The sequence below is a fragment of the Carassius carassius genome, chromosome 19 (assembly GCF_963082965.1).
Source record: "Carassius carassius chromosome 19, fCarCar2.1, whole genome shotgun sequence".
Classification (NCBI taxonomy): Eukaryota; Metazoa; Chordata; class Actinopteri; order Cypriniformes; family Cyprinidae; genus Carassius; species Carassius carassius.
The window spans coordinates 30,826,181-30,842,763 of NC_081773.1; the positions used below are offsets into that span (position 1 = coordinate 30,826,181).

At 38.6% G+C, this 16,583-nt stretch overlaps 2 protein-coding genes across 2 annotated transcripts in view; both read right to left on the reverse strand.

Moving 5' to 3' along the window:
* LOC132095556 (interleukin-1 receptor type 1-like) overlaps positions 1 to 16,583 on the reverse strand; it is a 72,654-nt gene that overhangs the window by 39,727 nt on the left and 16,344 nt on the right. The window lies entirely within an intron of this gene.
* Positions 326 to 16,042, reverse strand: LOC132094830 (interleukin-1 receptor type 1-like). Its single transcript, XM_059499454.1, has 10 exons — positions 15,958 to 16,042; positions 13,857 to 14,091; positions 12,404 to 12,566; positions 10,836 to 10,995; positions 10,056 to 10,112; positions 4,294 to 4,408; positions 3,101 to 3,240; positions 2,873 to 3,013; positions 1,898 to 2,056; positions 326 to 1,105 (listed from the first exon to the last, which is right to left on the reverse strand). Exons 1-10 carry the CDS (start codon positions 16,040 to 16,042, stop codon positions 669 to 671), a joined length of 1,692 nt encoding a protein of 563 aa, XP_059355437.1. The 3' UTR covers positions 326 to 668.

The following is a 16,583-nucleotide window of genomic DNA, read 5'->3' on the forward strand; positions in this document are numbered from 1 at the left end:
ACTGATAAAGAGATTGTAACCATAAAGGGACCATAAATCTCTGAGAGATTACGTTAAGGCTAACATATTCATACTAAAAGCCAAAAAACTTCAATTTTGATTTCATGGGGACGTTAAAAAGTGTAGCGCAGAATTCCTCCTAAACCATGTTCCGTCAAATAAAACTACTACTTGCTACTGTAAACAAAACCTTGAAGCGCTTGCCCCGCCTCCGGGGTCTGATTGGTCGACTGTTTTGGAACTGACAGTCATGAGCAGCGCTGTGTGTAAAAGTTGAAACTTGACACAGTGTCTAAAAAATGCAATGCTCAATGGTCCTATGCAATCTTCTAGCGTGTTTACATAGAAAACAATGGAAAAGTGGCACATTGGAGTGGAAAAACGCAGTCTGTGTGAACAGCCCCTATGCTGAAAAAAAGATTAATTGAATTTACAATTTTTTTTTTTTTAGTTGTTGCAGTCCATTTATTTTAGCTACATTTAAATAAACAAATGACATTGACTTACTTTAAAAAATTGTTAAAAAAATAGCTTTTAGCTTTTAATTTAGTATCTTTTTTCAGTGTACAGTAAGTGTGCATTGTTGTGTTTCTTGAGTGGTGTTATCAATACACACTTCATAATGAGTTTATATACTTGTGTAGATTATATCTGCGGTCAAACAGATCTCAAAGCACCGTGAGCTCTGGGTTCTTCTGCCGCTTCGCTGGAGGCATTTGATAGCGCATGTGTTTCCAAAAGATTCTGTTGCCCTGAAGACTGGCGTCCTGTCTCCATCTGAGGATGCCTTTGGTGCGGATGATGTATCGCAAAGATTCGGGCAGCAGAGCCTCTTCAACACTGTCCTCCACCTGCACCAGGATGACTTTCAGACCCTGCTTCACTAAAGCTTCATAGAGACCCACCTGCGGCGCGTAAGTGGCCCATATTTGATCAGAGGAAGTGTTTGTTGCTTTCATTTGCACATCATGATCTGACACGGGGAGTTTATCTGGTAAAAGGCTCTTGGTGGTGTTGGTTAGAGGTGACAAACAGCTCTGTGATGTAAGGATAATGATTAGCCTTCTGCATCGGCTAATCGTGTCAGCAATGACTTCGTGCACCGCTGAAAATGAGAGTTGATTAATGTCAAACACTTGTTTTTTTGTATGATTGTGCTTCAATAAACAGTCAAGGAGATACTTAGGCCTGAAGATTTAGAGTATTTGAATTCCATTTAAAATATCCATTACAAAATTTGGTACCAAAAAATTGATTTGACACTTTGACCTGAGCATGTTTTGTTATGTACCTTTCTATCAAAGTCATCTGACATTATTAAGATTAAATTTTTTGACAGTTTAACTTGTCATATTTTATTACCATTTTCTAAACAATAGCGAATAATCTGTGATAATTTGAGAAATATTTGAAGGTGTCAGAATGATATATATATATATATGAAAATACAAAAACAATACTTATTAAAACTGATTCTAAATTTAAATAAAAATGATAAGAGTATCTCAAAGATAATAAACTAACACTGGATTACAGAATTTTTATAAACTAATCATGATGCACATTTATCAAACATAGATGCCATGTTTCTGCATTCGAAATCAAGGCATAGTTTATAAAAGCGTTGTTGTTATTTTTATTTAGTACTATTACAGAAACCTGACCAGTTTAATTTCTGCATGACTGACAAATATACATCACATTAGGTTTATTAGTTTATATTAAAGCTGTGTAATACAAATGCATAGACATTATCAAATGCTGCATAAACAATTTCAAATCTTTAAAATTCTAAAAGAATTTTCAGTTATTTAATTCAAACTTTGTTTTTGTTGAACAGGGTTTTACTTTGTGTCATTAGAGCTGTGTTAGTGCGATCATGTGACAGGATGTTTACCTTCCCCAGGAAGTCCATCACGACCACTGATAAAGAGATTGTAATCATAAAGGTCCTCCAGCACCGCAGGAAGGATATCCAATGCAAATGTCACTGCAGAAGTTGAGCCGTGTTGATCACCATGGAGGTAACTCACATACGCATCGTACGACTTGCCATCTTAAATAAAGCATGAGAATAATCCACACTTACAAACATAAAATTACAATAAAACATAACAATACAAATATAACAAGAATTATCACAATTTAATTATTTTTAATTAAATAAAAAATAAATTTGATTATAGAAATAAAATATGTGCAATTATTTTATATGATCAGATGATTGCAATGATTTTAGTTTTTGTTTTTTTTAAGGTAAAATTTGACTTGGACATGTTTAGGCAATGTTTCCCAGCTTTAATAAATATGTGTAACTGGTTTGTTCACAAAATCATCACATTGTTGGATTACATTGAATAGCAGATATATACTTGTATCATAAAATCATGCAATTCAAGCAGGTTTGTTTAATCATTTTGAATGTGATGATTTTGTAAAGAATTTCAAATATTAATTAAATCTGGGAATTATAAATAATTCTCATAATATATTTAAAACTCTCATAATTTCAAAATTTATTGAAATTGTAACATTAATTATAGTAGTATTTTTTGTACTATGTTTAATTTTGATTGACTTAAAACAGAAATACTATATTAAAGTAAACAATTATAATTAAAAATCATTTAAATACATTACAATAATGAGAATAACAATTTTAAATGTCCAGAACTGTCATTGAAATAATAACACAATGCAAAAAATACAACTATATATATATATACATATATATATATATAGTTGTAATAGTTATATTAATCATAATAAATCACTGACATGGCCATTGAAGTCAATCTACATGAAAACATCTCTACAGAGAACAGTCAGTAAAATAAATGAATCTGAGAAAAAGAAAAAAAAAAAAACATACCACTGCTTATGGCAGAAGACGAGCAAACAGCCCTGTAAGCCAGAACCAGATCGACTCTAAAGAGAAACGCAACTGCACACAGTAATATGAGCAGAACCACCAGGCCAACACCGATCCAGTAATAACGTTCATTCTGACTCACTGGAGAGAGAAAGACCAGAAAGCAGGTTAGAAGAGAGGAGACTTTTACTTATAATGTACAAGAGTAAAAGATGAACTAGAGCTCACCAGGAATAAGCAAGACATTTCCAAAATCTGAACCTGCAGGGTGCGAAACGACACAGGTGAAATTATTGTATAAATGTTCTTCTGTGACTTCTGGGATGTATAGAGTAGACAGCATATAGTCCCGCTCCCCCTCTTTCACACTGATGAAAAGAGACATGCAGAAACAAAGTGGTTGGACATCATCAAAAACATCTCTATCTATATATATTCATATAAACACATACATACATATTATATTATACATATATTAATGCTGTCAATTGATTAAACATGATTAATCACATCCAAAATACGTTTTTATTTATATATGTGTGCATATACTGTGTATATTAATTATGAATATATAAATACAGACAGGCACGTATATTTGAAAATATTTACATGTATTTAATATATATACATATTAATTAATTTATAAATATATTTAATATATATAAAACATTTTTCTGAGATATATATACATGTTTGTGTGTGCATCTATAAATACATAATAAATATATGCAGTATATTTAAAATATTTTGAATGCGATTAATCGTGATTAATCAGTTGACAGCACTAATATATATATATATATATATATATATATATATATATAAGGGTTGTACAATTAATTGAATTTCTAGTTGCGATTACAATTATGGATGCCACAATTACATAATTTTTCAAAGCGAAAATTTGTCGTTCATAATCGACTTATGTTATTTTGTGTGCTTAAGATGTGTTTTTTCTTTCTACAGGTTATTTTAAGGGTTTCCCCCATTATTTTAATTTAAGTTTTAGTATAACGTTATAATACCATTCATATTTTTATTTTTTTATAATTTATATATAATTTAAAGAAGAACAGCGCTACCCACATGGCTATTGCTCCTATAACAGCTCATTTTTATCATATCTTTTGTCTTTGTTATTTTTGGTTGTTATATTTCTCACAGATTTCTGCTCGTTCTAAATTGTGGAGTGCTTTCAGAGTATGCATTTATTTGTAATTTTAAATGATGGAAATGGAGCGTAAATGTGTAAGTCCTTCAAAGATTTCTTATCCTGTTGCGCCCTCTATAGGACCTCTATAGCGACTAGTCGACATCAAGCTTAAAGCGTCATGGTAGACTATTCGATTAGTTATTGAAACAGCTAATATGGATAGATGTACAGTATGTATGCATAAGGAGTCTATGGCAAATGTACTTACATACTTATGTTGTAGTCCAGTTCGAGATTTTTTAAGCCATTATACCAGTAGATAAGAGTTTCTCCACCGTCGTTCTTCCCAACAAGAGCTTTGCAGTTCAGAATGTAACTTTCACCTGTAATAACACGCAGAGGTGGACTTACCCATTAGGCAAAGGTAGGCAATTGCTGTGGGCCCACAAATACCAAGAACCCCCTAAAATGCTTTTCATATACGGGATGCGCATTAAGCACTGACACATACACGGTTGCTTTTTACAGTGTTTATCACCACAACAACTGTCTGCGTGTCCAAGTTGAACACACTTCTCGTGTACCCTGCTTGTAGGAAATGAAAATATCATGTATTCTAATCTGTATTAAAATATTGTATGACAGTGTGTATCATATGTTTATTGTTTTAAATGCTGCTTACTTATTAAGGACCCAATTAGAGCATACCTGTCAACATTTGGTTACGGAAATCCGGGAGACTTCGGGGGGCGGGGCGGCTGGGTGTCGGGGGTGGGACTCGACAGATGGGGGTTGGGTTTGGGGCGGGTCAGGGGCAAGTTAAATACACAAGTAAATACATAATAGATAATTATTAATAAGAATATTAATATTAATAAGAATTATTGTGTGTAAAGACTTATTCATGTTTATTTTTTATTTATCTTTATTATAACATTTTATATTACATAAAAGGAAACACTGTGGTGCAAACAGCAGAGTATTTTCTAGCTATGGCAGAATCCAGGAACAAGCCTGCCACACTAGCATTGAATTCATCGCAAAAAGAAAATTGATTTCTTTTTTTTTTTGCTATCAACATTGCCATTTTTAGTTCACTCTGTAACGGTTTCTGCCTCCGTCCGTCTCTTAGTGATAAAGTTTGAAATCGTGGTTGTGCCCCTTTGTGCCTCCACAGCGCGATTGTGCCATTGGGATTTATTGTGCTGCATTATATCGTTTTTCCCACCGTGTCCGATACTGAAATCAGTGCGACATACTTTGCAAAAAGCGTGGGAATTGTCGATGCTGCTTCGTGATAAGAAATTAAATTCCTCCGACCAGCTGTTGTTATATTTGCAGCAATATTTAGTTTTTTTTTTTTTGCCATAGCACCACCTGAGCTTTCTAATGGCATTTTTAGTGACGCTTGATTCAAATTCCCCCGTCTACCTGCGCAGATATGAACTGCGCAACAGAGCTGTAGGTTGCCAGGTTGAGGTCACAAATGGGTTCAAAATTGTATGATGTATCAATTGTGTAAGTAGGATGCGTTTCATACAAGATCTTGCAACTGGACAACCTTGAAATAATGTGATGTGATTATTCATATAACGAGGTAGGGCCATACAAATTACGGGAGTTTCCCGGGAGAAATAACAAAACGGGAGGGGGGCGGGAGATGGGTGTGAAATACGGGAGACTCCCGGGAAAAACGGGAGTGTTGACAGGTATGAATTAGAGTATGCATACGCGGTTTCTTGTTTGGTTGATAAAATTCTTAGGTGTGTAAATGTAAAATTTACATTTCTTTTTTTTTCTTTTTCATTTAAATTTGTCATTAAAATAACTAAAATAAGTGTATTTTAAAGTTTAGAATTAGACAGCCTTTGGCACACAGGCGTACGCTGGTAACTCTTCAGTGGACTTTCCTCCACAACATAAGCTATGTTTTTCTCATTCTCACTAATTCACAAAATTTTTACATGAATGAATGAATAAAGGGAACCAGCTGTCTTCAGAAAAGTTGTTGATATTTTTATTTTATCGGATAAAGTAGCATTTATGAGCTGCGTTGCATTCTTACCGGGGAAAGCGCTGTATTTCTGACCTTCCATATCAACAATGTGAAAATCCACCAACATAACCCCTGTCACACACCTGGACTCATTTTGTGTGTTTTTGCCCCTGTGACCCAGTTTCTGTCTCTATGTGGTTTGATTAGTTCCCAGGTGTGTCTAGTCATTTCCGCATGTGTTCCATGTCCCTGTTAATTTAGTCATTCCATCCACCTGTGTTTTGCCTATTATCCCTTGTATAAATGCCTTGTCCTTTCAGTTCTGTTTTGTCGGGTCTACTCGTTACTCGTTCCTAGTTACTCGTCTACCTGTTACTTGTCAACTTGTCTACTTGTCCACTTGTTACCTGTTACTTGCCACTTGCCACTTGCCACCTGTTATTTGCTACTCACCTTGCTTATGTTTGATTTAATAAATCCTTGTTTCGTTTATCCCTCGGCTCCGTGTTCCTTCCAGCAGCGTAAGCCGTGACAGAAGACCCGACCTAAAAAGTTAGAAGACTGCGTGTTTTCCCTCCGTTTTGTTTTCCGTTTTTTCACAGTCTTTTTCTTTCCGTAGTGTGTCATGTCATCGCCCCGAATACCTCCTCCTCCTGCTGGAGCAGGAGGGACTGTCTCTCGAGGACCATACCAGACGGTTTCTCTTGATAGCTAATGCCACCAGCTACCCGGACCACGCGCTTTTTATCACGTCGGCCTGAACTCCAGGTGCAGAGCGTTGTCGCCCGAAGATGGTCCTCGGGAGGATTTCGCCGCATTCATAGAGTGGAATCTGGTGAGAAATGGGTCACCTCTCACGGTCGGCCCAATGGAGGATCTCGCCAGGTCCACTCTGGACCCAGAGCCCAGCCTACAATCTCCCCACGGTACGAGGCATAAGCCCGAGCCCACCGATGACGGAGAGCAAGAGAGCAACCCGTCAGACCAGGTGCGAGAGCCGGCGACACTGTCCACCACGAGGGAGCAAAATGTGGAGCGCCAAATGGGTCAAAATGAGGGGGTTTCCAATTCACCTATGCCAGATCCTCGGTTAAGCCCAGGACGGGCTCCTGTTCCCCTGTTAAGCCCAGGACGGGCTCCTGATCCTCTGTTAAGCCCAGGAAGGGCTCCTGATCTTCCGTTAAGCCCAGGAAGGGCTCCTGATCTTCCGTTAAGCCCAGGACGGGCTCCTGATCCTCCTGTAAGCCCAGGACGGGCTCCTGATCCTCTGTTAAGCCCAGGAAGGGCTCCTGATTCCCCGTTAAGCCCAGGACGGGCTCCTGTTCCCCCGTTAAGCCCAGGACGGGCTCCTGATCCTCCTGTAAGCCCAGGACGGGCTCCTGATCCTCTGTTAAGCCCAGGAAGGGCTCCTGATTCCCCGTTAAGCCCAGGACGGGCTCCTGTTTCCCCATTAAGCCCAGGACGGGCTCCTGATCCTCCTTTAAGCCCAGGACGAGCTCCTGATCCTCCGTTAAGCCCAGGACGGGCTCCTGATCCTCCGTTAAGCCCAGGAAGGGCTCCAGCTCCAGAGCTTACTCCAATGCCTGCTCCTCCAAAATTCCCACCCTCCCACCCACTCCTGCCTCCTCCTCCGCTGTTGTCTGGCTGCCCCTCAGCTCGCCCTCAGCCTACCATCATTGTGGTGCGAGCTCAGCGGGACCGCCATCCTCCAGCGACGCCTTGGTCGGCGTCTCCCTCACCTCCACCTCCAGCCTCTGAGGCCTGGACTCCGCCTCGGCCCGTTGACCCGTCGGCTCCACCATGGCTCCTAGCTCCTTCCTCTCCGCCGTGGCCCGGCAGTCCGCAGGCTCTGCCTGGCTCCCTCGTCCCTCCGGCTCCGCCTTGGTTTGGCGTCATCCATCCTATGCCTCGGGACTCCACTCCTCCGGCTTCGCCTCATCCCTCCGTCCCTCTGGCTCCGTCAGGCTCCTTCATCCCCTCGGCTACACCTCAGTCCTCGGTCACTCTGGCCTCACCGCGGCCTTCCGGATCCACATCGCCGCGTCAGTCACCAGAGCCATCAGTTCCGCCTAGGACCTCCGGCTCCTCCCCGTCACCCTGGCTCTTCGGCTCTCCGCCTCGGGCTCCTCCTCCACTTGCTCCGTTGCCGTGGGTCGAGTCCCTGGAGTCGGTGACCATTCCTCCTCCATGGCTCCTTCCACCGTCGGCCCCACCTTGGGCCGTTATGGCTGTGGCCTGGGTCCTGCTGGGTACCTCCTGCTTCAGATCCTTCCTGTCTCCTCCCTGGCTCCTCCCTCCGTCATCTCCTCCCTGGCTCCTTCCTCTGTAGTCCCTGTCTGCTGGCCCCCTCCTGGGAGGCTGTCCTCCACCGGAACCTCCTCCCAAGTTCCCACCCACGCCTCCCTTTGCTGTTTCTACGGTGCGAGGACGCACCTACCGGGAGGGGGGAGTACTGTCACACACCTGGACTCATTTTTGTGTTTTTGCCCCTGTGACCCAGTTTCTGTCTCTATGTGGTTTGATTAGTTCCCAGGTGTGTCTAGTCATTTCCGCATGTGTTCCATGTCCCTGTTAATTTAGTCATTCCATCCACCTGTGTTTTGCCTATTATCGCTTGTATAAATGCCTTGTCCTTTCAGTTCTGTTTTGTCGGGTCTACTCGTTACTCGTTCCTAGTTACTCGTCTACCTGTTACTTGTCAACTTGTCTACTTGTCCACTTGTTACCTGTTACTTTCCACTTGCCACTTGCCACCTGTTATTTGCTACTCACCTTGCTTATGTTTGATTTAATAAATCCTTGTTTCGTTTATCCCTCGGCTCCGTGTTCCTTCCAGCAGCGTAAGCCGTGACAACCCCATGTTTTAAATTAATTTAATAATTTATACGTCCAACTTATCTCTTCTGTGTCTCAATTGTAATGTTTATCATTTTATAATTTCTTTTGATTTTGTGAAAACTGCTTTTTTGTGAAAACTAGTTGATTGCTTTTTTTGTGGTCGAATTGAAAGAAAGCCATTATAACATTTGCATGAAAAATTAAAAAAACTTTGGATATAAATGTTGGGCACCATTGTGCAGCAGCAAGCATCACAACAAAAAAGGAGCCTCAAGGCTGATCTAGGTAAGTGTGTGCAAATATATAGAGCCCGATTCCTATATTTTGCCTGGAGCCCCCAAATAATAAAATCCACCCCTGATGACATGAACGTTACTGTGCTCTTCACACACATACTGCACATGCTCATTTACATCAGGCTTGATCAGAATTGAAATTCCAATTCATTTCTCAAACTTAGGGCTAGTTTCCCCCCAAAATGCAAATGTACTACCCCTCAGGCCATCCAAGATGTAGTTTGTTTCTTCATCAGATTTAAGACGTTTTTAACTTCATACTTTTGCTTTCAGTTCAGTAATCCATTTTATAATTCCATAATCCATAATAATGCTTCCTTCAGTGAAAAAGTCCAAATCATGGTTTCTCTCTCATCACAATCCAGACACACACACATTTATATATATAACTGTTTTGCCCTGTAAACGATGCTTGATTTGTGCAGATTTCTCTCCTGATTCAGCCCTGAGGACTTTTTCACTGAAGGAAGCATTACTATAGATTATGGACTCGTATCTTGGACTGAAGCAACAGTTTAAAGTTAAAAACATTTTTACAAACACAGTTTTTGTCTTTTCAAGAGATTAACCGATGGACTGGAGTGGTGTGGATTACTTGTGGATTATTGTGATGTTTTTATCAGCTGTTTGGACTCTCATTCTGACGGCACCCATTCACTGCAGAGCATCCATTGATGAGACACTGATGCAATGCTACATTTCTCCAAATCTGATGAAGAAACAACCTCATCCTTATCTTGTATGGCCTGAGAGGGAGCAAACTGTTTCCATCTTTAGGTAAACTCTTCAACTATTCTTTTAAAACACAAATAAATGAATTAAGAACTGAATGCACACATACAGCAGCAGAAGAGATTAAATGACACAAGTTACAATATCATCGTCATCATTATCACTCACCAAGTGTTACTTTTTGTGTTTCTTCTTTTGGGTAGATGATTTCAGGCTTTGTCACCACTGTTAACGAAACACATTTATTGCATCATTGATCAAAGCACAGAAACTCTCTCAATCTGAACATTTTCACTTCAGCTTTATACTTCCATCTCTTGGTCCGAAGTAAATATTAATAAAGCCTTTATTATTATTTATCATCAAATGTAGTTGACTAGATGTTTTTCTCAATGGATTCTAAGCAGGGTTATTTTGGTTTAACTGAGATATTATTTTTAAATAGTTTTTATTAGAATTTTTAAATAGTTTATATATTTGTATTTTAATTTTAATTTCAGTTAAAGTTTTAATAAAACTGCGGTCTGATTTTGTCTTTTTTTTGTTATTTTTATATGTCTATACAGTATATATATATATATATATATATATATATATATATATATATATATATATATATATATATATATATATATATTATTATTATTATTATTATTTTTTTTTTTAAGTTTTACTTATTTTAAAACATCAAGTTAAACTGAATGAAAAATGAAAATAGGAAAAGCAACTAACTGAAAATAAAGTGTGTGTGTGTGTGTGTGTGTGTGAACCATTATGGCTAAATAAGGCAGAAAGATACCTTTTATCTTGAACCTTACGGTACTGGACATACTTTATGTTCCCTCAAGAGTGTATTATAATAGTAGACTAAGCTAATAGGCATGCAACTCACTATAGGATTTGAAACAGAGCCTTTAGAATCCTTTTAAATTTCAAATAGTAATTTACCATAATCCTTAGAGCGGCTGTAGATTTCTGTAGTCTGGGCAGCAGAGTAATTCTGCCCTCCAAAAGTAAAGCTCACAAAGCATGTATAGAGTCCAATCATGTCTTTGGATCTGTTTATCGGTAAAACCTTACTGTTTGTGACATTGAGTGGGTGGCAGTTCTAAAGAGAGAGAAAAACAAACCATTTAGCAGTCAAAACAATTACAATGTACTGTACATGTACAGACATGCATGGATTTAGCAATGATTATGTTTAAATGGGAACGTGAAAGTGCTCTAAGTTATAATTGTATGTTTGTAAGGAACTCCCAAACCAACTAAGCTTGACATACTGATGACTTTAGCAATGTTTTGGTGTCTTTTTTGTTTGCTATTTATAAAAAAAGTAATCTTAATCACAAGAGAAGCATTAAAGGAAGATTTCATCCAAAAGTGAAAACTTAAACTTTAACACGTATATTTGCATCCAAGATGTGATTTGGTTTATTTATCCTATTTGAAGAAGTGTAACATTGCATCAGTGTCTCATCAATAGATGCTCTGCAGTAAATGGGTGCCGTCAGAATGAGATTTACATTTAATCATTTAGCAGACGCTTTTATCCAAAGTGACTTACAAATGAAAACAACAGAAGCAATCAGATCAACAAGAGAACAACAACAGTATACAAGTGCCATCACCAGTCTCAGTTAGTCTAGTACAGAACACATAGCCAGGTGTTTTTGTTTTTGTTTTTTAAATATGAAAGACAAGAGAGGAAAAGGTAAGTGCTAGTATTAGTTGGTTAAGTGCTGGCGAAAAAGATGAGTCTTTAGCTGTTTTTTGAAAATGAGTCCAAACAGCTGATAAAAACATCACAATAATCCCCAAATAATCCACTCCAGCCTATCAGTTATGTCTTGTGAAGACAAAAGAAATAAATCCATCATTAAGATGTTTTTAACCTTAAACTGTTGCTTCCAGCTAAAATATAAATCCATAATCCATAATAACGCTTCCTCCAGTAAAACAAAGTCATATCCTGTTGTCTCTCACATCAAAATCCAGCCATATTTGTTTAGAGCCGTTTAGGCTTGTAAACAGTTCTTTATCTGTGCAGATTTCTCTCCTGATTCAGACCAGATGACATTTTCATTTAAAGGAAGCATTATTGTGGATAGAAAATGTTTTAAACAGAAACAATGATTTGAAGTTAAAGGTGTCTTAATGATGGATCATGGATTTGTTTCTTCAAAACAAGCAGCTTTTGTCTTCTCCAGATGTTAACTGATGGACTGGAGTGCTGTGGATTATTGTGATGGTTTTATCAGCTGTTTTGACTCTTATTCTGATGGCACCCATTCATTGAAGAGGATCCATTGCTGAGCAAGTGATGTGATGCTACATTTTTCCAAATCTGATGAAGAAACAAACTCATCTACATCTTGGATGGCCTGAGGGTGAGGACATTTTCAGCGAATTTTCATTGTTTTGCATAAACTATTAGTTTAAAGATTTTTGTCATTTTTAGCATGTTGGTCCTATGCAGTAATTGTTTGAATTCAGATCCGTTTATGATTGTGTCTTACATTTCTCCAGGTCACTTGAGCCTGAGGGTCTATCTCAAAGATGTGTGGAAGCAAACAAGTGATGTCCTTTGTGCTCATTAATTCTTTTTTTCTGTTCAACCTGGGGCATGTTTTATTTTCAACGGAGACATCAAATATTGTTTTCCAGGTTTCATTGCCATTTCTGCAATATAGAACAACAGTTGGGATGAAAGAATGGCAATGAGGGTATACTGAACAGAGAACATACAATGCAAAGGTGCTTTTCATAATATTTAGTTTGAAGCCTTTATATATAATGCATTCATGTATGTTGTAATGCATTAAATATTTTGATAAATAATTGTAACCAAAGATGTAATTCATTAAAATATGTTCTTGTTACATGTTTTAATGCATTATATTTTCTGAAAGTGCAATAAGTATTATTATAACTGTGGTTACAAATAGCAATGAGATCATGCAATGAATTATAACTACAATGCAAAATGAATGCATTAAAAATACTTTTATAGTGCATTATATATAAAGGAAAGTGTTACCGTTTTTAATTTATGTTTGCATCTTTATGCTCTATACCTCATTTTGTATAATTTGATCCGAGGATTTTTTCACAACAAGTATCCAACATGTTTTTCAGTAAGATTTCAGTAATCAAAAAAATAAAGCATCATGGTACAATACTGTAATGTTTCAGAACTTCCATCCTAGTGAAAACAAAACTGCATAAACGGCTTATTCTGAACATATTGATTGATGGTTTAAGCATCTGAACTTAAAGGTGCTTTATGTAAGATTTTGACTCTACTAAAGCATAAAAATACCATATGTTTGCAGATATTTAAGAAACATGCTAGTTGCATGCATGGCAGACAACACAGTGTATTTAATTTCATTTATCATCAAGTGCACTCGTTCCTGTTTGTTTCATCAATCTGGCAACCTGTGTGAGCATCAAGTCTCAGGAGGAGGGGTCGGGTGAAAAAAACTCTCCGATATTTTTAATTTTGACTGCAATACCTAGTTCAACCACTCAGTGTCTATCCTACATACAGCACTATGAAGGTAAAATGACGTCATGAAGATTTGCATGTGCAGGGTAATATTTAAAGGCTAAAGTGTACATAAGAATGGAAGCATAAATTAAATTTGCATGCGCAAGAGAAGCTTTGTTAAGGTGTAAATTGTGATTTAAGTGCAAGAAAAACTTCCTACACTTCCACAAATATTACCCCGCGCATGCAAATCTTTATGATGTCATTTTACCTTCATACAACAGCTTAAAACATCAATGCAGAGTATTCAATGTTCATTCAAAGGAATCAATGTCAATACAGAAACAAGAGGAGGACATTAATGCTAAGAGAGTGTTAAAATAATTACATTCCATTTTGAATGACCAAGTGAGCATTTTCAACATTCTAAGTGGACCTTATTGGGACAAAACTAAACAACTTTGTGAATTGCATCATACCTGGTGAGACAGGAGTAGGATCCGCTGTGGGAGAGGTCAGCAGGTAGAAACCATAGCGCGTCTCCCTGAATGTTTATTCCACTGATGCTTTCCAGCCTCTGATCAGGAACACGGCTCCAGCTCACATTCTGTGTTTCACTGCACTCAAGCTTAAATGCGAGACCAGCACTGATGGTATAAGTTCTGAGATCTTGCGTCTCACTCCCTTGAAGAGGAAAAAATTTAATACATTTTGCTAGTATGGGACTAATTACTGTTTAATGCATGAACCAAATTTTATGAGATCTGGTTCTTATGGATATCCTCAAACTACTTTATTCGCTGATCGACTGTTTAGCAAACTCTGACTTTTATAGTTTCTGAAATGTATAAAAACAGCATTGAAAGGAAAGTAAAAGGGTAGTATGATTTTAGACGCAGTTATTATTTTTGCAAACATATTGCTCTCTCATAATTCTGCCCCATAAAAAAAAAAAACTCTGCCAGGAATAAAGAATGGAATCAAAAAGTCCTGTACGAGCGACTTCTTTCAACAATCCATGAGAAATCTGGTGATGATCTGTGTGTTTTCCAGCAAGATGGAGCACCATGTCATACAGCTAGAGTGATAAAGAAGTGGCTCGAAGATCATTACATTGCAATTTTGGATCCATGGCCAAGCAGCTCCCCGGATCTCAATCCCATAGAGAACCAAAGAGAGTGGTCAGTCCTCAAAGGCGAGTGGTCAGACAAGCAGAAGCCCACAAATTGTGATCAACTCCAAAAACTAAGGCAAGAATGGATTGCCATGAGTCAGAATTTGGCCCAGAAACTAATATCCAGAATGCCAGAGAAAATTGCAGAGGTTATGCAGAACAAGGTCCAACATTGTAAAAACTGACCCACTATATTTTTTTAGTCAATAAAAGCATTTAAAACTTATGATATGCTTATCATTGTTTTTCAGTAAACTATAGAAACACGTGGAAAAAATTTATGTCACTTTCAAAACTTTAGGCCATGACTGTATATATTTATATTATCGACGTCGAAAATTTGTCCTTGTTTGGTCCGTCGGATTTGGTCAAAATATAGTGAAAAAAATCGACGTTTAACATCCATCTGATTTAGTCCAAATTTAGCCCAAAATTAGATGTGAAGAATCTAGTGAAGAAATAAATAGACATCTGACATATCTGAAGTACTGTTAAATATATTGAAATATATTTTGAAAATACTTGACTTCTACATGTTTTAATGGGTGCACGTGCTGAACTGGAACAGAGGAAGTCACAATGGAATCAGGGCAGCAGCTCAACTGTCAAGCAGCTGAACGCTGTCTCTTATGTTTTTTTTTCACTAGTTTCATGTACGTTTCATCCCTAAAATTACACAAATAATACATAAAATTGTTCCTGAAACTTTCTTTAATGTAAATGACATGCTTCTGTTAAAAATTTACTTTATAGAAATGGTAATTTGTGAGAGTTCTACAGAATACAGATGGTGATGCCAGAAGCAGATTTGGTAGCGCTGGAGTGGTGTGTGGGGGTATTAAAAATAAAGATAATTATATAATAAAATTATTATAGTTTTGCAATAAAAAGTGTAGTTACTAGTAATATTTCACATTTATTTCTTGGTAATGCACATTTGACAGTAAAGCACGGAGCTTGAGTTGGGAAACTATGCTAATGATGTCTCTATTTGTTTCCATATTTTGCCATGGGATTTACACAAGCTCCAGTCTGGATCCAGAACACCTGAGAAGAGATGATGCTGACCCCTCAGAGGACCTCAGATGATGCTAACCCTGAATCAACAAACAGAACTAACAAATATTCCTACAAGTCTGACTGCATCATATAATAAATTGCTGTTAATTATGTTCATCGTCTGGCTGTAAAAATCCTGTCACACGTGCACAAACTGACAGTCACCACTTACAATAGTGTGAGTCACCGCTCGCACTATTGGGCGGTCTATGACAGCCTTAGTGGCCGCGGAGAGGCATTTATGGCTGACCCTGTCAGAAATTAAAGAAAGAGACAGGGTCTGCCTCCTGGACGGCCCGCTTCAGCCTTCTGGCCTGTTTGGCGACACAGTCAATACTGTCGTCGACAGGTTCCAGGAGGCACGGAAGCAGGCGGCCCCATTCCAGAATTTCCTCCCTCGTTGCATCTGGGTGGGAGATGCCCACGCCACATGCCGGCTCAGTTCGGTCATCTGGACACACACGCCCACAGAGCTGCCCTGTGGAGAAAATCTGACCAATTGCTTGTTTGCTACAGTCCTCCTAAGAAGGGTTCTCCTGCCTCCATGCAGACCCTAAGTCGTTAGATAGTCGAGGCTATCAACGTATCCTATGAGTCCTCTGGTCTTCCCATTCCTTTGGGAGCCAAGGCTCACTCCACTCAGGGTATTGCGGCCTCTAGGGCCTTTTCAGCAGGCGTGTCCCTCTTGGACCTCTGCAACGCTGTGGGGTGGTCCGCGCCCTCTACATGTCAGATTTTATGACCTTGATATGCGAGCCACTCCGGGCTCTTCTGTTCTCTCGTCTTAGCTGTGCTCTTCTGATACACACTAGGCAGGGATTTGGTAGTCTGGCAGCGTGGGCACATCGTTCCCCAAAGCGCTCGACGCAGCTCGAGTTCCTGAAAAGTAACGTCTTTAGGTTACGAATGTAACCCTGGTTCCTTGAAGGAACGAGACGCTGTGTCGCAGAGCCATACTCCCGGCACCCCTGCC